Genomic DNA, 21,902 nt, shown 5'->3' on the forward strand with positions numbered 1-21,902 from the left:
TACTAGACAGATTCTCTATAGGGAGATGACAAACACTCTCAATTCAAAATACCATCCCCCCAATTAGAGACAGTTTAACAAATCATTTGGTCCCTGCTTGGTATGGGGTTGAAAAGAGCAATCTGATCTCAGATCTGAAACATGTCACAAAGGCAGTCATCACAGCTGATGGATGGACAAGTTCTACTCAAGACTATTACCTCACTGTAATATTGGTACTATGTCAGACAAGGCCAGAATAAGGAAGAAGTCCTCAAAATAAGGCTGTCTATGAATCACAGACGGGGACATCTGTGGCAGAGGAATCCTGGAGGAGTTTGGAGTAAAAGAGAAGGTTGTGGCAAGCATGGATGTAGCTGTGAAAAAGGTGAAATTTATCAAGTTTCCACGTTTTGCACACACACTAAATCTTGGAGCCCGGAAGCTGTACAGCTGCAATACAGTTTCCAACTGGGCAGGAAGGATTCATTCTGTGATCGTATGGATGAAGAGATCCCACATGGCAAAAGTAATCCTCAAGGAGAAGCAACAACTTCTTGGTATGAATACATTTTAAATACTTGAATAAAAGTCAGCCAAAATGTAAATCAACAGATTGCTCTTTAGAGCTGCCCCAGCACAGGCTCCTCTTAGATGTGAGGATAAGATGGAACTCTAGACCTCTGCCTAAGAAAGCCCATCAAGAAGGAGAAGTATGTAATCTTTGGGGTATATAAAAATTGGTTGCTTAAACATATTAACATATTAAAATGTGTTTATTATTTTTTTGTTTATATTGCGGACGTTGGCAGAATTAGCAATGAGGACCTGAGAAATGCAGACAAGTTTTTGGTGCTGATGTTGAAGCATTACATGTCCACACTTGCTCTGTTTAGTGAAAAAAGTCTGACCTGTGGCCAGAGACTGCCCATCCTTCTGCAGCCCCCTCTGGTGGTGGACAAAGGACTCATTGTTATCAACTTTAGCCGAGAAGTGTCTTCAAGGTTCAAGGTTCTTTATTTGTCACATGCATAGTTATACAAGTATAACACACAGTGAAATGTATCCTGACATGATCCTCGACATGTGCAAAAAGGGGGGGTAGAGGAAAAGGTGTCTGTGTCCAAGCATTCTCCACCCCAACTGAGAGATCTTGTATCCTTCCTGAAACAGAAAACATGCTAATTTTTTGCTCAAAAACTAATTTTAATTTGCAAAAGTTGATAACTGCAGTTGGATTTTATGTTAAAATGTTCATTTGAGAGAGGAACTTTTATTTTTTAAACCAGCTTTAATTTTGTTTGAGTCAAATGAAAATTGTTGATGCATACTTTAAATTAAAATGCTACTGTAACCAAAACCATTTGTACTATATTTTATTCCCTAACCAAATGAGAGCCAGTTAGAGAATCGATGAGGAATCGAATCGATAAATGATATTGATAATGGAATTGGTATCGCTAAATTCTTATCAGTTCCCATCCCTAGTCTTTAGTATTTAATATTCTTTTGAAAATTATTTATTTTCATATTTCTTCAATAGACATTGCAGTGTGTTATTGGTGGATGCCAAGAAAATACTGTTAAACTGAAGAAATTTAATGTTAAATTAGCAGTATTCAATTCCCATTGAGGTAATCAGATGCCTTAATTTAAAAAAAAAAAAGTGACATATTTTTACGTTTTCAATGTCCAGATCTTTGACTTTTGTTTAATTAAAAAGAAGTTAAAAAAAAATTAACAATAAATATTCAGTTTTGCTAAACTGAAAAAGTGACTCTGTTGTACTTTTAAGTTATGCCAACTTCCTATGGGAGACATGAAAGCAATGAGTACCAATTACTAAATATTTTTGAATTTATTTATTAAACATGTTAGTTTTATTGTAGCCGAAAGGTACATGTCAAAGGTAAGTGCCTCTGTTCACATAAAAGTATTCACACTATTAAAAATCTGTTTTGTGTGTTTCTGTTTGCGAGCTGTACGTATGGGCCATGATTGGCCATGGCCTCAGCAGGACCCGGCCATCCCCTGCGCCCATGCCGGCATCACCTTCAGAAGAGGCGACATCCTGGAGATTGTGAACCAGACGGATGCCCTCTGATGGCAGGCAAAGAAACTGCCCAGCAACACGGCATGTGCCGGCCTCATCCCCTCTATCAACCTACTCATGCTCATCCAATCTTGTACTGCATATAATAGGTGAGGCACAGGTTTTGGACCTCTATTATGAAAGTGAAGACCAGTGGCCATCCCACACAACCAGTGAAGCCAGTTAAGGGCCAAGTATACACTATTACTATTCTAACTCAGCTTTTGTTTATGGAACTGTTTCTCAAACACAGTATTTTGCATTATATAGACTTCTGAGGATGATGTCATTGTTCAGTTTTTGGGCTTTTCCTCTGAGATGTTCTGACTTTGACACTTGAGATCTTCTGGTTTGGGAACTCTGACTTCTTTTGCTTGTTTTTCTAGAATTGAATCCTTTAGCATCTCTTCTTAAGCATGAAAATATTGCTTGTATGTAAAGCAGATCCGCAGCAGTGACAGTTAATTTCCATCTATTTTGTATTATTTGAACTATTTTATAGGTTGTATTGTGTTATTACCACTGTATAAAGCAGGAATGGGCAATTAATTTTCCCCAGGGGCCACATGAGAAACTGGAACTGTTGTGGAGGGGCACATCAATTCAGAATTCAGAGTCACCTTTATTGTCATTCCACAGTATTGTAAAAACTACAGCAAAATGATATTTGCTTGTGCATCCTCTAGATCAGTACCTGCATTCACACACAAACCTATTTACACAAAAGCTTAAATACTTACATTAAATTAAGCTGTTCTTGCCAAGGACGATGTTGAGTTCTGTGATGGTCCTGAGAAAAAACTGTTGTGCAACCTGGTGGTTTGGACTTTGAGGAATTTCTAACACCTGCTAAATGGAACTACGAAGAAAAGGTTGTGCGACGGGTGTGTTTTGTCCTGCAGAATATTGTTTGTTCGGCAGGGTCCTGAAAAGATCATCTAGGGAGGGCAGAGGCAATCCAATAATTTTTTTTAAATCCGTTCTTATTAGTTGTTTGAGGGATTTCTTGATCAATAAGCCTATAAAGAGATATAATGAATATTTCTCATGTGGCCCCTTCGGAAAATTAATTGTCCACCTCTGGGCAGTAACTAAGCGTTTTGCACTTAGTTACTGCAACATTTTTATGTTATGGTTAGAATTTTGTGTAATTAACATCAAATTTCTGTTAGGTTGTTGGTGTTGTAATGGTGTGAGGTGTATTTTATTGACCCTTTAGTAGCAACTGAGTCTCATTTAAACAACACAGCCTACCCGAGTGTTGTTGCTGACCATGTTCATCCCTTCATTACCACAGTGTACCATCTTCTGATAGCTGCTTCCAGGAGGATAACACACCATGTCACAAAACTAAGATCATTTCAAACTGGTTTCTTGAACATGACAATGAGTTCACTGTACTCAAATGGCCCCCACAGTCATCAGATCTCAATCCAATAGAGCACCTTTGGGATGTGATGGAACAGGAGATTCTCATCATGGATGTGCAGTGGACAAATCTCGGAGGAATGTTTCCAACACCTTGTTGAAGCTTTGCAAAGAACTGAGATTGCTCTTTAGGTAAAAAAAAAGGGGTCCAACTGGTATTAGCAAAGGGTACCTAATAAAATGACTGTATTGATATAGTTAGGTGTATTGTTGTGACATTTCCTGCAGTAGGATGACACTCGAAAAGTTCATCCTCCATCAAGGTCAATGCCCAACTTCGCAATTTTAAATAAAGTCATCTCGAACTGCACCAGAAATATTTTTTTTCCTCTCTTAGCCTTCTCCACGTCTCCACTGGGTTTCAACAAAGTACTTTATCTCGTTATCTCTTTCATAGAGATACTAACCTCAACTGAAGGATGTGTGTGAGCATTGAGATCCTAATATAGATTTATAAACTGAAAGTCAAAGTGTTGTTTATTGTTTGCATCTTTCATGGTTCTTTGCCAATCAGGGTGCGGCAAAGCCACCTATCAGCTTTATACACACACTCTGACCCATAAAAGCATGTCACACCCTGCATGTGTGCCATGACCAACAACCACTTGAGCTCCTATTTTGAGTAAATGTTTTCTGGCGTAAATAAAAAAGCCAAGCCTTTTTCTAAAGTTGTTTTTTTCCGCCCCCACTAACTGGAAGGTCATTATTTATTGACATCACATGTTTCTCATGTTAATAACTACAATCCATACTGCTTTATAAAAGTATAGCAATTATTCACTTCAGCTGACAAATATTAGACTGATGTTTCCAATCAGGAGCCTTATTAAAAAAAATAGATATTGAAGTAGAAAAAAATTTCTTGATTTGCTGAGAAAATTCTTCACATTAATAAACGGGACGCCCAACATCATACCAGCCTGTCTAAATCACCAACTGTTGTACACAAAAACTGTGCCCAGTGGTTAAAACTTTAGAATTAGAAAAACACATTTTAAAAAATTTGTAACTTCTCGTGCCAATTTCTCCTGAATCTGCTGCACCTCAAAGATCCAATAAATGCAATAAAATGTCCAAATGTTTTTAGCAGAAGTTCTCTGAGTGTAAAAGTCTCATTCTGCGGCATCCTGATTTAGACATTATTGTTTCTGTGGCTTTGTTGGGGGGGTCAGTCATCATTGTCTCTCTGTCGGATGCTCCTCGATTTGCCATTTTGTGTCTTGTTCCTCCGGAACGATGCCGGACCGCCTTCTTCTCCGAGGGAAGTGATGATGCGTTCCTTGAACTTGGGCTTGGGCTCCGGGGGCAGCTCTGCTGGAGCGCTGGTAGTGCTTCCCTCCACTTCAGGCAGCTGCAAATCCACATTTTCACTGAAAAGGGAATAAAGGAGACAAAGAAAAAGCTCTTTAGTAGCTGCTGGCCCACATATGTAGTCTATTTGCAGGATTTAATCTCGCTGTGTAACGACTCAAAGATGTTGCACTTACTACGGATCTTCTTCTTGCAGGATCTGCTCCCAGACTCCGTATGGATTGGCAGCTTTTGGCCTCTTGGCTTTAGTCTCCCTTTGTGTCGCCTGTTCTTCTGTTTTCTCCGGTTCAGCTGTTGTGTTTTGGACCTCCTCCTCTTTTGTCGCCTCTTTATCGTCATCTTTAGGAGTGTCGTCACTCACTTTACCTTCATCCTCTTTTTCTGATGGCTCCGTCTCTGCTTTCCTTTTCTGCAAACAAAAATCAGGAAACCTGAACTGTAACAAGAAGAAGGTGAAGTTCACCTATACAGACTCTCGCCTTCTCTTTGAACTACTTACCCTGAAACTGATCTTTGGCACTTTGGGCTGCTGGCTGGTTTTCTCAGGGGCTTCAGCCTCCTGAGATGATGGGGCCCCGTTGGAACTCTCCTCCTCTCCTGACAGAGGCTCTGGCTGAGGGGTCACGGGATCCTCCGGACTCTCTCCTTCTTGGTTGGACTCAGAGGTGGATCCAGGCACCTCATCAGAGGGAAAGTCAGCAGGCTTCTCCCAGCTGGACTCTGAAGGGTGAGGGAAAAATGGATGTAATCCCACAGATGACATGAAATAGAAGAAGCCATTAAGTTAGAAAGAGAAACACTCCACCTCCGGTTTCTGTGTTGTAGTAGTATGTGTAACCATCGGGACTGACAGCTTCCATCCAAGCAGAGCCTGAAGTACTCTAGGAGAAACAAAATTAAGATATATGAGCAACAGGACACCTCATTTGTAATTAAAATTTATACATATATATATATATATATATATTTTTTTTTTTAATAAACAGATATTAACTCCAGTCTGTTGAGTCTGTTCAGAGGCTGAACTCGCTCCCTGGAAGCCCTCTGGTTTTTCCCACTTAGATTCTGTCATATGTAAACAGACAAAGGCAATAATCAAATGAAAATATACTTTTAAAAAAACCAACTATAAATAGACAGACTTTCACAACATTCTCCATTATTCCTCACCTCCTGTTATTGTGTTGTAGTAATACGTGTATCCATCATCTGTTAGGCCTTCAACCCAAACCTGCTCTTCTGTTTGCTGTCTGACCTTACCGCTCGCCTTCGCCGCTTTCTTCTGTGGCTTCTTTGGCTGGGGTTTCACTTGAACTTGTGGCCGTGCTGTCGTTTGCTCCGGAGAGCTTAGACCTAAACACAAAGATGCTCCGCTGAAATAAATCCAAGGACTTATGCTCACAGGTTAAAGAACATCCCCTGACAATTACCTTGTGCTTCTCTTTCCATCCTCTTCAGATCTTCCTGATAGGCCTTCAACGCAGCCTCCTCCATCGCAGCAAACTCTTTGGACATGCGTTCCTCCTGCTTTGCCTTTTGAATGCTCTTCTTCTTAATCTGCAGGAGAAAGATAGGGTGAGATGAGTGGCAGTGGCTTGTGGCCAATAGGGAGACAGGATTGCAGTCAGCTGTGTTTATGTCTGGACCTTATCTCTTGTGCCAGTCGTGAGAATGCTGCCAAGACAGGCAGGGTGCTCATGCCTGTGTGTGTCACTCGTAGCACAAACTGATAATGATAGTGTGCCCTGTGTGACCGTGTACTGGGGGCCATTTTATGCATAATAAAGCTAAAATAAATCAAAAATAGAGCTTGTTCAAGGAAGGAGTCAGGGTAAACAGTATAAAATTTGTGATATTATAGTGACAAATATTAACGAAAAAACAATGTGTGTGTATTATGTGGTTCTTCTTTCAGTTGCTCCCTTTAGGGGATCATCTGCCACCATCTCATCCTATTTCTAGCGCCCTCACCTGTCACACCAACCCTCTGCATGTCATTCTTCATTACATCCATGAACCTCTGAGGTCTTCCTCTTTTCCTCCTGCCTGGAAGCTCCATGTTGTCCAATGTATTCACTATCCCTCCTCCACACATGTCTAAACCATCTCAGCCTGCTTCTCTAACTTTGTCTCCAAACCACTTGACCTGAGCTGCCCCTCTAATCCTGTACATGTTGGTCACTTCCAACAAATCAGAATCTGCTTTGCTGGCCAAGTGTACCAGTCTGCAAGTTTTACGCTATTGAAGTAAACAGGATAGACAGACGGTACACACAATAGCAACATGACCATGATAATAACAACTTGTATACCATATACATATGTGTAATGGTACAATGGTGCACTTTAAAGATGCTGGGATAAATTATGGAATAAAAAAAAGCAATGAATAACTGGTTACTACATATACAGTATATACATTGGAGGCTGTGACAGTTTATAGTTTTTGTTAGCAGGTCTCACTACCATCGTGTAAATCATCTTACCTCTCTTGTGCACTGTCCATTGCTTTGGATAGTAGATCCCAGGTAATTCAAGACTTTATTGATTTTTATGGACATCTGTATCTTTGCAAGTAAACAGACTTAAGCTCTCAATGGGAAGCTTTTCATATGAATGTAAATCAATTTAGCACAACCCATGAAGCTCAATTTCTAGACTCGTGGATTCTACAAAATAAATCTTAATTTTGTTATTTGCTCAATTATTTTAATAATTTGATAATGTTATCTGTTACTTCGTATATTAAAAAACAGAATAAAAGTCAGTACCTCTGAAATTTTGGCAGCCACATTTTCTTTGTGATTTTTCCCCCTTTCGTGGAACTCGACGCTCTGCAGAGGAAAACACGAGAAGCATTAGCGAGGACGCCGTCCTCGGTAACACAGAACCACATCTTCCTGTATACTCACGGGCTTATTGTCTGCAATCCAGCACTTGCAGTACTGGCAGAATTTCCTTGGTTGTGACTTCCAGTAGTCAGCCCTACAAATGCAGAAATGAGTCAGACTGGCTGAATAACTGGCCACGCGTGTTACATATTTCAGAGCATAAATAGCAAGGGTGTTATCCTGTTACTTACATTTTAAGTCTCTGTGGTGAAAATACGATGAAGAACTTAAGAAGAATCAAACGTGAAGACGACCGCTTCACTTATTTCAAGAATGACAACATGGTCCGTTTGTGATGACGTCATCGACAGCCGCCGCTGAACGAAACCCCGAGGTGATTTTTTACAATATAAGACGTAGTGATGTAAAAATAACAATATAGAAATAAAATGATATAATATAAACAATATAAACAATATAAAATAACAACAATAAACAACAATAAACAATGTTTTTTCTTAAAAAGAAATAAAATATTTTTTTGTTTAATGTGAATCAGTCATCAAAAACGACATTTGTTGACGTCTACAGACGGAAGTCAAACGTAAGCTGATGTATGATGTCCCTCTGGTGTCACCCTGCTGAAAGGTTAGTAACCAATAACTACGGCACAGACTTCCTCAAACACTCTAGAAGGACAAACGTACTTAAATCCGCTCATAACATTGCACTTTTTTACTACCGCTATACTCGCTCAACTGTCAAATGGCGATATAAATACACGACACCACACCTATTAACTAACGTCCCATATGGTCTAGCGGTTAGGATTCCTGGTTTTCACCCAGGCGGCCCGGGTTCGACTCCCGGTATGGGAACTACTGTTTTTGTTAGTGAGTCTGCAGAACTTTCCAGAATTGCCTCACACTTCAGCTCTAGCACCTAATGCTCTTTGAAAATAGTCATTTTCTTGGGAACATTGTATTGGTCCGCATGAGGCACGAGTACAGTCAGTTGCGTCATCACTAGTGGCCGTTACGTTTGAAGGCAGCGACTGACCCACCGACTTTGCCTGAGCACGGAACCGCTTCGCCGGTGGGAATAATCGGTTTCCTGTACAGTTCCGCGCTCGTAGCTCCGGGGCTGCCCATGAACGGCACCATGGCTGCGTCTTCCCATCGGATAATGCTGGGGCCACTGGTTGCTGCTATCGACCAGGGCACGAGCTCCACCCGCTTTCTGGTAAGACAAACCGGAGACAGCAGGGGCAGGAGGGTCTCCTCTAGCTAGCGGGTCACATTTAAATGACTGTGGATAGAGCTGACGGTGTCCTTGGCTGTGCTGTTCATACGGGAACTCACAGTACTGTATCTACAGAGGAAATTTATATATTCATAACAAATGTCTGGTATCGTTTCACTTTACTGCAGTAGCAGTCTGTGCTTCCTGAAAAAATCAAAACATAAGATAAACTACCTTATTCATCAAGTTGGATGATCGTGCCTGGTTCTTGTTTTCCCAATAAATGTTGATTCTGATCTTCTTTTGGAGTCTGTATAAAGGGAAATTTGTACCATGTAGGCCTCAATTCCAGGAATGGTTGACAAAGATTTGCACATGAAGGACATGCAGGTAAAAAAAGAAAAAGAATAAAGCTTGGAAGGATGTGCTAGTTTCAGTTACTCCACAACCAAAACAAGTAGTAAACTTGCCTATAAAGCACCAAACTTAAATAGTAATACAAGAAATATACATTACATAGTATTACCAAAAAAGGACAGAAACGTTACACCGTATGTATAATTTAATGTATTATTTAACAAGAGAAAGGAAGACGAGCCACACACCCAAAACAGTCTGCTGCTTTTGTTTTAACATGTGTTCTTTTTTTTTTCCTATAAAAAGATATTTTTTATTTATGTCCTTGGGTGTGGTTGATAGTTGAGTGCCAAGAGTTTAATTGCTCTGAGTCAGCTCAGCTGTCAGAGAAAGACACATGGGTGAAGTGAATGTGTGTTCTATGGCATTTAAACCTTACATAACAAGTAAAAAGTCACATTTTTGCTGATTTTATTTATTTATATTTTTATGTAGTTTTGCACATTTTATTTTATTTATTGTTCCAGTGTTCTTGCACTGATTGTATCTTTGCATCTAATTCCACAAGACACGTGCAGAGGTATTTTCAAAGGTGATAATTGTCCTGGGGGGATATGACAGTGACTGTGCAGAGATACCACTGCTTATCGCTTTAACACTTGCTTCCTCTAACACTGGTTGCATATTGCTATGTCAGGTCTGTCTAGGGTGTACCCCACATCTTGCCCTGTGACAGCTGAGATAAACCCCAGCCCCCAGTAGAAGTGGAAATCACCAGAGACCCCATAATAGTGGAATATTATCACAGTACTTCAGTCACAATACAATATTTTTAACATTTTGGCGATATGCTAGGTATTGCAGTAACATGGATTGCAATTTATCATCTTTTTTCAACTGCAAATTATGTCTTTAAAGTAATTTTTTTTTTTTATCAAAAATGATATTATCCAGTAAGATTAAGTTATTTCAGTTATTTTTTTCTACTGCCAAATTAGAATGTCAAACATACCAACACTGGCACTAAAACCTGCCATTATTGTTGCCATAAGATGGCATTTGTGGATGTAAGGAGGTTGCTGTCCTATTTTTACTTGTGTGATCAAGTCATCGGCCCAATCAAAATTAGCAAGTAGCTTTGTCGAGGGAAGCTTTCCCAGAATCCTAACTGTAAAGGCACTGTGACGTTTTGTCTCTTTTAAGGTGTTTAATTCAAAAACGGCAGAGCTCCTCAGCCATCATCAGGTGGAAATCAAACAGAGCTTCCCAAAAGAAGGGTGAGTGATGAAACCTACTGAAAATCCTCCACGTCGCACCACACATGTGCGTCTGTTTTAAAAATGGATTCTTCTCCTGATGTTCAGCTGGGTGGAGGAGGATCCCAAAGAAATCCTGCAGTCAGTGTACGAGTGCATGGAGCGGACATGTGAAAAGCTGACGCAGCTCAACATTGACATCTCAAACATCAAAGGTATGTGCGCATGGGGTTCACGCTGCCACCTGAGTGTCATTTTTCATCCATTTCAAAGCTCTGAAACGTCTGTTGTTTAAATTTGTCCAGCTATTGGAGTGACCAATCAAAGAGAGACCACGCTTGTTTGGGACAAAGAGACGGGGGAGCCTCTCTACAATGCAATCGGTACAGTCTGATTTCTCTGTGCGACTTGTTTGATGTGTGTCCTACAGACCTGACATTAGCATTGGAATAAGCACTGACTCTTTAATGCCACCTGATATTTGATATTCTATTTATTCGCTTTTTAAATCTTGCTTTTTTGAATTTATTGAGCTATTTGTATTGATAAAGGCACTTTATAGATCTTTATTATTTTATTAAGCTGTGTACCTGGTGTAACTTGATTATATTTGTTTAGATTTTTGTTTATTTTAGCTACTTAATTGAGCGGCTTCTTTTTGTGTAGTTTTCACCTTTAAATTTTTGCTTTGTCATGTTGTTTTAGTTATAAAGTGGTGCTTTTCACTTCTGTTTGAGCCTCGTTCACTCATTCACACACATACACTCACACTCTAATGCATGACTCTGAATGCATTGGGGGCATCTTGTGATTCAGTATCTTTGCCCTCGACTTCCAGACTGGAGGAGCGAGGGATCAAACCACAGATTTCCCAATTAGTAGATGACTGTGGTGGAACAGCAGATTCACATCATGGATGTGCATGCTGTCATGTCATTATGGGCCAAAACCTCTGAGGGATGTTTCCAGCACCCTGCTAGGAAAATGTACCTAATAATTTGGCCAGTGAGTGTATGCAGCCTCTCAGTTCCCTCCAAAAAGGCAACTTTATTTTTATTGGTTCCCCCTCACCTGACTTCCTCAAACAGAATTCCCGCCTTTGCATCTCTATGAGGACACAAGGAAATCTGGACCCAGCTGGCATCAGCTTGGCACAAGAGCATTTACCGCAGGGATTTCTGGTTTATACACTGCCATGTTCATCACGTGCAACCATGACTGTTACTACATCAGGGTGCTGTTGGTCTGATTGTGGGTGTTGTGAAATAACTGCCATACCTCTATTTAGTGTGGCTGGACCTGCGGACTCAGTCAACGGTTGAGCGGCTTATAAATAAAACTCCAGGAAGAAATAAGAACCACTTGAAGGTAACGTTGATCTGTGTTTGAGTTTGCACTTTTGTTCTGTTGAGTGCAGTTTAGGTAGGATGGTGTTGGCTATTTTCATCTATCTGAGTAAGTAATGTTTTTTAATCCCTGTGTATTTTGTATGGCCTCACATAAGAGATTCACGTTCATGTCATTGCCACCCTGCAGCATAAAACGGGGCTCCCAATCAGCACTTACTTCAGCGCCGTCAAACTTCGCTGGTTGATGGACAATGTGGACGAGGTCCACAAAGCTGTGGTCTCGCACCGCGCCATGTTCGGCACAGTCGACTCCTGGCTTATTTGGGTAGTCACAGGCTTCCTTCTTTAAGAGAAGTCATAGACATGTTCTTTAAATAAAATGGAAAACTTTATTGACTTTATTTGTGTGTCTTTATTTGTGGTGCAGTGTCTGACAGGGGGTAAGTCAGGTGGAGTCCACTGCACGGACGTGACCAACGCCAGCAGAACCATGCTGTTTAACATTCACACGATGGACTGGGATCCAGAACTTTGCAAGTATGAGAGCTGAAAGTCACATCATAGTTATTTATGTATTTATTTTCTATCATATTGGTGAAGAGGGTGACAAAAATACCACCTATAACACCTCTAAAATTATTCTGCTGAAGTCTCACCTCTCATTGCCATCAGATATTTTGGTATTCCTATGGAGATCTTACCCAGGGTGAGGAGCTCATCAGAAATATATGGCCTTATGGTAAGCATACGCACACTGTCTCTCCTAATCACAATATCACTATAATCTGTGGTTATATTAACTTTTTACACTAAAGATTTCACTGTTAGAGTGACTCTAGTGTTCAGAGAGTGCATTGCCTCATGCAGCGAGACACAAAAAGATGATGGATAAGAGTTTTGTTTTGTGTTTGTACTTATCTCAGTGTGCTTTCAGACTGTTTAAGTGCATGAAAGTTGATTGAGAAATTCTTTTAGGCATTTTTTGTGTGCCATTGTCTCTCTTCTCTCACTGGTAGAAAATATGTTCTAGCCGGGTAAGTAAGAACTCACCATCCCTATTTTCCCTCACATGCAAAGCCAACCCATCCTGCTTTTAACCCGACACAAACACACCATCACTCAGTGCATTTCCAAGATTCATATGCAGGCTAATGTTTCCATGATTAAGCATCAAGCATTTAGAGTAGAGGTGGGAATAAGAGTAACCTCTGATAAGATGCTATTGTGATATCTGTGTAGCCAAAGAAGAAGAAAAAAAGTAAAATGGTAAAAAGTAAGAATTATGAATAAACTGAAGAAAGATCAGTGTTTTCACTATTTATTTTTACTATGACGTGACTTAAATATAACTAAATATAAAAACATACAGAAAGTGTTTTTACTTTTAGTCTTTGTCACTCTAGGAAACGTTTGTCACTGCAGCCTGCCTGTTGATGCTTTGGGTGTGCATGTTTTTTTTGTTTTTGGCTTAGCCCAAGTGCACATGGCAAAGCAGCTCTTTTTCTTTCACGCACCCATTTTGAATAGATCCAGAGTGACTGTGCATACATGGAAACTAAATCTTTGCCCCGACTTCAGCTGGGCTCTAAAAGACTTGGACCTAATCTTAAATCTTCACTGCAATCAACAGATTTCCTTAAAAGTTTTATTAAAAACACAAACAAAACAGGCTGTTTGGTATAAATTGCTAGTGCTACTCAGTCGTATGCTAAGTGTTTAGGCAAATGAGTGACCCACCTGCCACTGGGACACAAGGGCCCACTATAATCACCACATTGGTTGTGCTGCCACTCAGACTAAACCTCTGAATCACTACAGGTATGGGAGCAGAGAAAAATGAAACTGGAATCAAATTGCTTTTCAAAGTTGAAATTCTTGCAACATCTCTCTTTGTATAACCTGTCAATCTCTGATCTTCCACGCTGATGTCTCATTGAAATGTTGGCAACAACTGACATGATCCCACATGCAGCACTCATGCGAGGTTACAAAAACAGAGAGGTAGATGGACTGGTTCTTTTATAGCGACATGCCTCATTATGCATTCTTTCTGCACCGAAGTGCTTCCAATCTAACATTCACACACATTCACACTCCCATCGATGCATCGGAGAGTTACTTTGGGGTTAAACATCTTGCCCAACCATATTTTGGCATGAACACTGGAAAGTGGATTGAAGCACCAACCTTTGAATTAGTAGAAGACCTGCTCCGCCTCCTGAGCTACAGCCACCAAAATAGAAGTGCACGATCAACCAAAATACTATCAAATGCAGCTTGTGCCAACTGGCATCTGTTCGCGAGGTCCACAGCTGTGGGTATAGTGGGCCCTTTAAGGCGTGTACGTGACTGTGAGTTAATTGCATTCAGTGCTGTAGTCAAATCTCACCACATGTTAAAAAAAACCTCTCCATGCAAGCATCTAAATTAAAAAAAAAAAAAAAAATTCAAACTAAACACTAAATAATGTCAGTAATATTTGTTCCAAAGAGTCCCCTCAGTCATTATAAAGCATTGTTCTTATCACAGCTCATTTTGCTGCCCCCAAGTGACCGATTGCAGGCATTGCCATCAACAGAGCAGAGAAACTGTAAAAGTAGAAAAGACCAATGAGTGTTTTCACAGCCAGTACACGACCATGTCAGCTCTATTGGAAATGTGCTAGATGGACCCTGTTCACTGTGGTGGCATGCTCCTCGGGTGGTTGTCATTGGTGGACCATCTTCTTCTCCTCCAGCGTCCCATCTTCTAAATCTCTTCACTCTTGGGCACGATTTTATTTCACCAACTTTTCACGTGTTCTCTTTTTAAACGTCGAACCGAAGCCACGTGTAGGAGTGAAGACATTTGAGTAGATACAGATTCACACTCACCCGCCTTTGTTTCCCCCACTGTGATTTCACTGTTGCACTAAACTGTACAATTCAAATTTCAGCAGTATGTTTTTGTTATTTGGCTTCATACAGTCAAATAATGATGAATTCCCCCCTTTTTTTGTTGTTTTCCGGCTATTGTTCGTAGTGGTCAATATTGAGTTTCTGTGCTATTGGTTTAAGATTTTAACAACAAACAAACAAACAAAAAAAAACAGAATTATAATCAGGCGTGAGTGTCAACATCTACTTAATACAAGAGACAGTTGATGCCATTTTACTGGTAGGCCCCACAATGCTTTTTGTGAGCATTCAAACATAATCACTCGCTTATACTTTCATGTTTTTTTCTCTTGACAGAAATCAGGGGCTCTTTCAGGTATTCCAATATCAGGGGTAAGTCTGACTTAATTTTTTTATTTTTGTAACATTGTTTTAGTGTTTGTCATTCAGTGTGAGAGGTTAATCCAATATTTGTATGTATTTCATTTAAAAAATAAACAGTGTCTTGGGGATCAGTCAGCAGCGCTTGTTGGACAGATGTGCTTTCAGGACGGGCAGGCTAAAAACACGTAGGTGGTATTTATAGGTTTGCTTTTTATTAAAACTTGACCCCTTTGCTAAAAATCCAGCTAAATATGAGTTTATTATGTGTTTCAGGTATGGGACCGGCTGCTTTCTCCTGCGAAACACTGGAGTTAAGGTCCTCTGCCTAAGACTTGAGTTTAAACACTATGGTACCACCGTACAGGCATTTACATAGAATGCTACTTTTCTTGTGTCTGCTGTTTTACAGCCTGTGATGTCAGAGCACGGTCTTCTGACCACTGTGGCGTACAAACTTGGTCGGGACAAGCCTGCCTGTTATGCACTGGAGGTACAGTATATACATTATAATTATGATTAAGGAACTGACCTCACAGCCCATTGTTCCTTCAGTGGGCTGGTTTCAGTCATTATGCAAATGTACTGTTTATAAGGTTTGGGGAAACCTGCAGTCAGCTGAGACTGAAGAAGTCACTTGGATGAGTGACGAAACATTTCTCCCACAAAACGCTACGTCCAGATGAACAGATTCAACTTTTGGAGATTTACTTTCCTGGATGATTGAGAATGCATCAAGACGATACAGTATATACAGTGTATATATAAATAAAGTGATATTTGACATAAACATCAAAACGATAACGCCCACTTTCATAATATTCTCTCTAATCCTTCAGCTCTTTTCTTAAGTATGGAGGACAAAAACTGCCAAAATCAAAAACACATGACTGACTTTGTAAATAAATTAAGTTAACAAAAACCAAGGACATTTTTATTTTAGTTAGCTAAAAAAAAATTATTTTTTTTTACACCTAAGTTTTTAGTTTAGATTTACTGTCATGTAGTGTTAATTTTCGTATTTATTGAGTGAGCTATTTATTTATTTGGCCCGTTTAGTCTTCCAAAAAGGATACAGAAATGTGAGTATCCCTGAATTGACAGGTAATCTGATTATGTATTGTTTTTGTTTTCCTGCTCTTTGCTGTCAGGGCTCTGTGGCCATCGCTGGAGCTGTGGTCCGCTGGTTACAGGACAATCTCGGGATCATTGGATCATCTGAAGAACTTGGTTGGTTCTGCTCTTGGTTTGGGGCATGTGGTGTATCCGGATTATCTGTAAAAGGAATAATAAAAGTTGACTTTGTAGATGTATAAACTAGACAGCTGTTTATGACATCAGTGTTCACAGAATTTTTACTTCATTTGCCATTTTGTGGTTTTTTTCCCCTGCAGAGAAGTTGGCTGCTTCTGTCGGCACATCTTACGGCTGCTACTTCGTTCCTGCGTTTTCGGGCCTTTACGCTCCTTACTGGGAGCCCAGCGCACGAGGGTACTGAGACTGTAGTGAACATCTTATAGCATCTGCTGAAATGCACCTCTCTGAATCAAACTTTCTCCGTGTCACAGGATCATTTGCGGGTTAACTCAGTTCACTAATAAGAGCCACCTCGCTTTTGCTGCGCTGGAAGCTGTCTGTTTCCAGACACGAGAGGTACACGCTTTCTTCTCTAATCAGTCACCACAGAAAAAGTAGTGAAAAGTGAAAGCTAGTGTTCAGCAAGTGAAATGTTTGTCTTTGCTTTAAAAAAACAACAACATTGATATGATGATGTGCGCAGATACTGGACGCCATGAATCAGGACAGCGGCATCCCGCTGACACAGCTCCAGGTAGACGGAGGAATGACATCCAACAAGCTGCTGATGCAGCTGCAGGCAGACATCCTCTGCATCCCTGTTGGTAGGAGTGCCGTTCACTCCGCTTGAGTTTTTAAAAGGATCCGTGTCACGCCACAAGGAAGTTGACACGGTTATTTGTTGAGCAGTGACCAAACCAGTCATGCAACCACAAGTTATATCCATTTATCTGATGTAAAACTACTGGACAAGAAATGTTACTATAGGCCTCTCTGACTTTTGCTGTTCTAAGTTGAGCCACTAACATAAGTGTTTTTTCATATGTAGTACGATGTATATTAACTCATTCATATATACATGTATTTGTCATTTATCTGTTGTTATTATGAGTAAATATAATGTCCATTTCCAGTCAAACCATCCATGCCTGAGACCACAGCTCTCGGTGCAGCGATGGCAGCGGGAGCAGCAGAGGGGGTGAGCGTTTGGAGTCTGAACCCCGAGGACCTGAGCGAAGTGACGTCAGAGAAGTTCGAACCTCAAATCAACCCCGAAGGTACGTTGGGCTGCTGCCAGAGCTCTGTCTGGCTGATGAGATCAGATAATGCTTAAAACATGCGATGCTTAAAAGTAAACACACTTATCTTTGTTCCACAGAGAGCGAGTTTCGGTATGCTCGGTGGAAGAAGGCTGTTGAGAAATCCATGAACTGGGAGACGACGGAGCCTGTTTGCAATGGAAACGGTGGGCAGCACTCACAGCTCAGAGCAGGTTTAAACTCTAAGACGAGGCCATAAATCAAAAAAGTGAATGACACTTAAATGCACCTCAAACAATAAAGGACGCATTCATGTATTTTGAAGCCTGTGTTTAAAAAACATTACCTGATATTACTGGTAGGTGAATTTAGTCAAAACATTACGAAGCTCATGAGTTTATTCAAGGCTCATATCAATCTGTAATCTGGTGTAGTCAAATTAGGTGATCAGGTTATTATGCTGTAACATTCTTATCAGAAGAACACCCCGATTTGTGCCGCTAACACTGTCACGCAGCTCTGTGCTTACAATGAATATTTTGAAAATATTGTTCCTGAAAAACTCATTTATATGTTCAAGAAGCTAAGATAAAATGCAGTACTGTGCAAAACTCTTGTACTATGTTGAGGTCCGGGCTCTGGGGTGGCCAATCCATGACTGCTTGGGTTTCACTGTGCGTTTTTCTATCTAGGTATGCTTTTCCTTTATCAGCAGTGTGTTTGGGATCATTGTCAGGATGATAAATGAAGCTGCTGCCAATCAAAGCTTAAAATTGGTTCTTTGAGTAGACACAACACTGGTTCATCCCTTGAGTTAGCTTTTTTGTTATGCCTGAATGATTTATAGGTCTCAACAAACAAAAATAATTCCTCTGAAAATAGGCAGGTACAAGGACTGGACTGAAAATGAGTGAAAAAGCAACCAATGTCCAAAGAAAACCTTTGAAAGATCTTGATAAATTCTGGAGAACTGTTGCTCAACACCTCTTTAAGAAATGAAAAGAAACTTGGAAGCAAAAATCACACTATACTGATTCTAAGATGTCTATGTTTATTCCTAATTAATGTTACAACATATATTTATATTATTTGAATATATTTAATATATTTATATTGTTCAACTTTGACATCTAACACGTGTTATATTATTATAGTCAGTATTATTCTGGTAAATTTACCAGTATATGGATCTTTACCTGAAACCCAAGCAGCGCAGGGGTTTGGTGGTATAAAGAAATGATGAGTGGCTCAAAACTTTTGCAAAGTAGTGTATATTTCCCTATGCTACTACAGTGTGCAGAGATAGAGGGCATTTTGACTTGTTTGTAGTTCGCTGCTCAGAATCATCGTCTCTCTTCTTCTCTGTTTCGCGCTCGTTTTGTGGAAAAGGTGAAACCAGTATCTTCAGCAGCGTCCCGCTGGGCTTCTACATCATTGGCAGCATGCTGATGTTAATCGGCGCGAAATACCTCACAGGTCAGTATGTCTTCTCTATACTCATACATGATGCCAGTGTTTACGTGTGTCACAGATGGAGCAGATGTCTCGGGCCCACAGCTCCGGGTGCGAGCACAGAAGCTCCACCTACCTGTTGTTTACATTCACAGGAATGTTAGCTTAAAGGGAGGGTAATGGCAGCTAAAAAGGCTTGTTTCAGTCAGAGCATGAACTGATGAGGTAAAGCAAGTTCCAGGAAATGAAAATTATTTTGGACAATGACTCATTAAAAACTGCTCTGGTATAGTGACAGAATAAAAACAGGTAACTGAGGGTTGTAGGTAATCATTGCAGTGTTTTGGAAATGAGGTTTCAAAGTCGCTCAATTAAAGTTCAGATTTCCTAACTTGACATCTATCACTCTACATAATAAAATGAGCTCGTGTTCCACCCTGTTCATTGTTGTAGTGCCAGCTGTTCAGATTTTTAAAAACAAATTACCAAATTACCTTTGCAAGCATTCAATTGGAACAGTTTGGCGTTAGGTGTGCTTTTGTGTTAGTAAGGCTTTTTAACAGCGTAACAAGTACTGTTTGACAGCTCTAGTGGAGAGTAAACCTTTCTCAAAATGAAATGTGTGGCCCTTGGTTCCTTTTCTTTCAGGCCACAAGTAGACTGTGATTTCTGGAGGCATTAAATTGACGTGGAGGGGGAGAAGAGGAAACAGGACCAGCGCTTGTGCTCTTGTTGAAATCTTACCCAAAATTCATTCCAGAAGAATGAGAGAGACGCAGACCTGCTGAGCCTCACCGCTGAGTACGAAATCAGGACAACTCTGACTAACGGGACATCTTCAATATTATTTTCATGGTTATTTAATTTTTTAAAAATTGTGGCAAAGAACACATCAGTACGGTATCCATTCATTTTAGCAGCATTGCACATGCAGTGTTTCCTTTCCTTTTTTACAGGGTGATGAATTTCTGAGTATTTATGTAGATACTTGTTTATATGTAAGTGTGAGATGCTGTCTAATTTGTTTGTCACTGTTAACCTTGAACTGTCTAACCCTCAGACCCTCCACGGTGAGCTACAGGAACTTTTTTAGAGCACTTTATAATTTTTTGTTTTGTTTTTGTTTAGACGAGTCTTTGTATGGTGTATATGTTTTTTTTCTTGTTTTGAACAGTTGGGATTAAGACACAGAAAGTTTGAGGTAGTCTGTAGTAAAACCAAAGTGGGACGTGGTGCACTGACGGGTCTGCTCTTAGTGAAAGTGAACCCGTACGTACTTGATTGGTTGTTTAAAAACCGAAAGTGGGGGAAAAAGCGGTGCAGCGAAGGATGGGGACAACTGGATATCCGTGGGAGTGCAGTGTATGAGGAAAGCCGCACATGCATATGCTTACACCAGGAAACAAAACGGCAGCAGCAGGTTATAACTTGTTTACTGTGCAGCCCAAAATGGATTCAATCTGTAAGCCTAGTCATGGTTGAAAAGGTCGGTTCTCCCTGAAATCCATCTGTGATCATCCAGATTAAGCTGGTATGCTCATTTTTGGATGATGCCTGCTTTTTGTTGAACTTAATGGAGCCAGATAAACAAAAAAATAAGTAAAGCATTTAAAAAAAAATCAACAAATTACAGTGGCAGCTGAAATACTTTCGGTATCGCTGCAGTGAAAACATCCATCTACCCTGATGAAAGGCTCATGCTGGTAACAGAATGTAATCTCTGAAGGCATCCCTCCCCACCCTTTTTCCCCTCCATCTCCCCACATTGATTGAGCTGTCATGTTGGCTAGCTGCCTGCATTGCTTGGCTGGAGATGTATGCGGCAGAATATCGCTCACAGCAAAGCTTGTGGCTTTTTTTTTTTTTTTTTTTTTTTTAAATTAACTGTAGCAACCTGTTTATTTCTGAGTCACAATTACAGCCAAACATGTTTTGTTTTTAACATGTTGAGCTCCGTTTAAGTTTCACTACACCCAGTGGGAAATCGTCTAAACTGTGCAAGTCGCACCTAAACAGGCCGTGATTACCATGTGTAAACATGATTTCTGTCGCTCTGAGCGACCGGTTGCGCCTCTGTGGGCTTTAAAAAAATGTATTTAAAATGATGGAAGTTTCCAGGTCATGCAAAACATGCTTCTGATATGCAAATGACGCTCGTTTGAAACAAACTCTAACTTGCTGCACTAAAACGTGAAGGTTTAGAACGTTTCTCAGGTGAAATGATTCAAACCGACGCAAGCTCTTTAAGTGGCTCTCTTTGCTTCATGGTCAGGGCTTAAGTTTGAGTCAGGCCTGATGAAGTACGAGCGTCCCTGGTTGGGAAGGTTGTAGGCAGTACATTTGTTTCTGTGCTTGCTCTCTGTAACCCTGGACTATTAAATTATGCAGAACCTCTTATGATGTGAAAATGCTGAATATTCTGTTGTGATATAAAGAGTTTACAAATAAATATGTGAGAGGAAAGCAATGGAAGAACAAAGTGTAACTGCCAACATTTGCCCCCTGACCTTTAACTGTGAAATGGGAAAATTGCTTTGAATAGTGACATCACCTCCCTGCATGTCCTTACCTGAAACGTACCAACGGTGGAAAGTATTTGTACTTGTCATGTGAACTGGTGTTTTTCTTGCCGTCACATTAAAGAGCGATTTCACCCAAACGCTGCTGCTCCAGGTGTGCTGACCTCTCTGAAGATTGTCAGATCTGCAGTAAAAGAGAAACTGCGAACTAACCCTCAGACTTGAGAAATGTTTGAAATGAGGAAAAGGATGCGCATGCCATCGCTTTTAAAGTGGCAGTTTCCTTGTTGAACTGATGGAGTGACATGTCATTATTAGATGTGTAATGACACATGACCAACAAATGCAGAGTCAGTACATTTTTGCTTTCAGTGAAATGAAATCTGACTAGCCAGCGAGAAAAGGCATTCATTTCCTTAGTTACACTATTGTTGCCCTGCTTAAAACAAGTAATGTATAACTTCCAACCACTAATGTGGAGTTTGTAGCTGCA

The 21,902-nt window shown here is 40.3% G+C and overlaps 2 protein-coding genes, 1 long non-coding RNA gene and 1 other non-coding gene across 6 annotated transcripts; 3 read left to right on the top strand and 1 right to left on the bottom strand.

The window, feature by feature from the left end:
• Window positions 1-942: 942 nt before the first annotated feature.
• LOC109197108 (uncharacterized) lies at window positions 943-4,608 on the top strand. Its single transcript, XR_002058423.2, has 3 exons — window positions 943-974; window positions 1,093-2,181; window positions 3,369-4,608. It is a non-coding gene; the product is annotated as an uncharacterized LOC109197108 (long non-coding RNA).
• On the bottom strand, window positions 4,169-8,018 carry wbp4 (WW domain binding protein 4). The gene is made up of 10 exons (XM_005452364.4): window positions 7,893-8,018; window positions 7,723-7,795; window positions 7,582-7,644; window positions 6,241-6,367; window positions 5,981-6,163; window positions 5,805-5,875; window positions 5,616-5,691; window positions 5,310-5,530; window positions 4,987-5,219; window positions 4,169-4,869 (listed from the first exon to the last, which is right to left on the bottom strand). Coding segments are annotated over exons 1-10 (1,251 nt in total). The 5' UTR covers window positions 7,895-8,018; the 3' UTR covers window positions 4,169-4,667.
• Window positions 8,019-8,221: 203 nt separating this feature from the next.
• LOC100693874 (glycerol kinase) lies at window positions 8,222-21,549 on the top strand. Of its 3 annotated transcripts, none has more exons than XM_013272177.3 (21): window positions 8,222-8,289; window positions 10,444-10,517; window positions 10,605-10,711; window positions 10,802-10,879; window positions 11,785-11,864; window positions 12,033-12,170; window positions 12,273-12,382; window positions 12,518-12,584; window positions 12,862-12,879; window positions 15,079-15,114; window positions 15,223-15,290; window positions 15,379-15,421; window positions 15,515-15,595; window positions 16,254-16,332; window positions 16,497-16,593; window positions 16,671-16,755; window positions 16,883-17,003; window positions 17,313-17,456; window positions 17,558-17,644; window positions 18,828-18,914; window positions 19,539-21,549. In XM_013272177.3, exons 3-21 carry the CDS (start codon window positions 10,654-10,656, stop codon window positions 19,547-19,549), a joined length of 1,488 nt encoding a protein of 495 aa, XP_013127631.1. In that variant the 5' UTR covers window positions 8,222-8,289; window positions 10,444-10,517; window positions 10,605-10,653; the 3' UTR covers window positions 19,550-21,549. The 3 variants fall into 3 exon arrangements, with proteins under 3 accessions (XP_013127631.1, XP_005452422.1, XP_005452423.1); XM_005452365.4 differs by lacking the exon at window positions 8,222-8,289 and adding an exon at window positions 8,504-8,883; XM_005452366.4 differs by lacking the exons at window positions 8,222-8,289; window positions 12,862-12,879 and adding an exon at window positions 8,504-8,883.
• trnae-uuc (transfer RNA glutamic acid (anticodon UUC)) lies at window positions 8,448-8,519 on the top strand. The gene has a single exon. It is a non-coding gene; the product is annotated as a tRNA-Glu (tRNA).
• Window positions 21,550-21,902: the final 353 nt, after the last annotated feature.

This window comes from Oreochromis niloticus, linkage group LG23 (assembly GCF_001858045.2).
Source record: "Oreochromis niloticus isolate F11D_XX linkage group LG23, O_niloticus_UMD_NMBU, whole genome shotgun sequence".
In the NCBI taxonomy this organism is placed as follows: Eukaryota; Metazoa; Chordata; class Actinopteri; order Cichliformes; family Cichlidae; genus Oreochromis; species Oreochromis niloticus.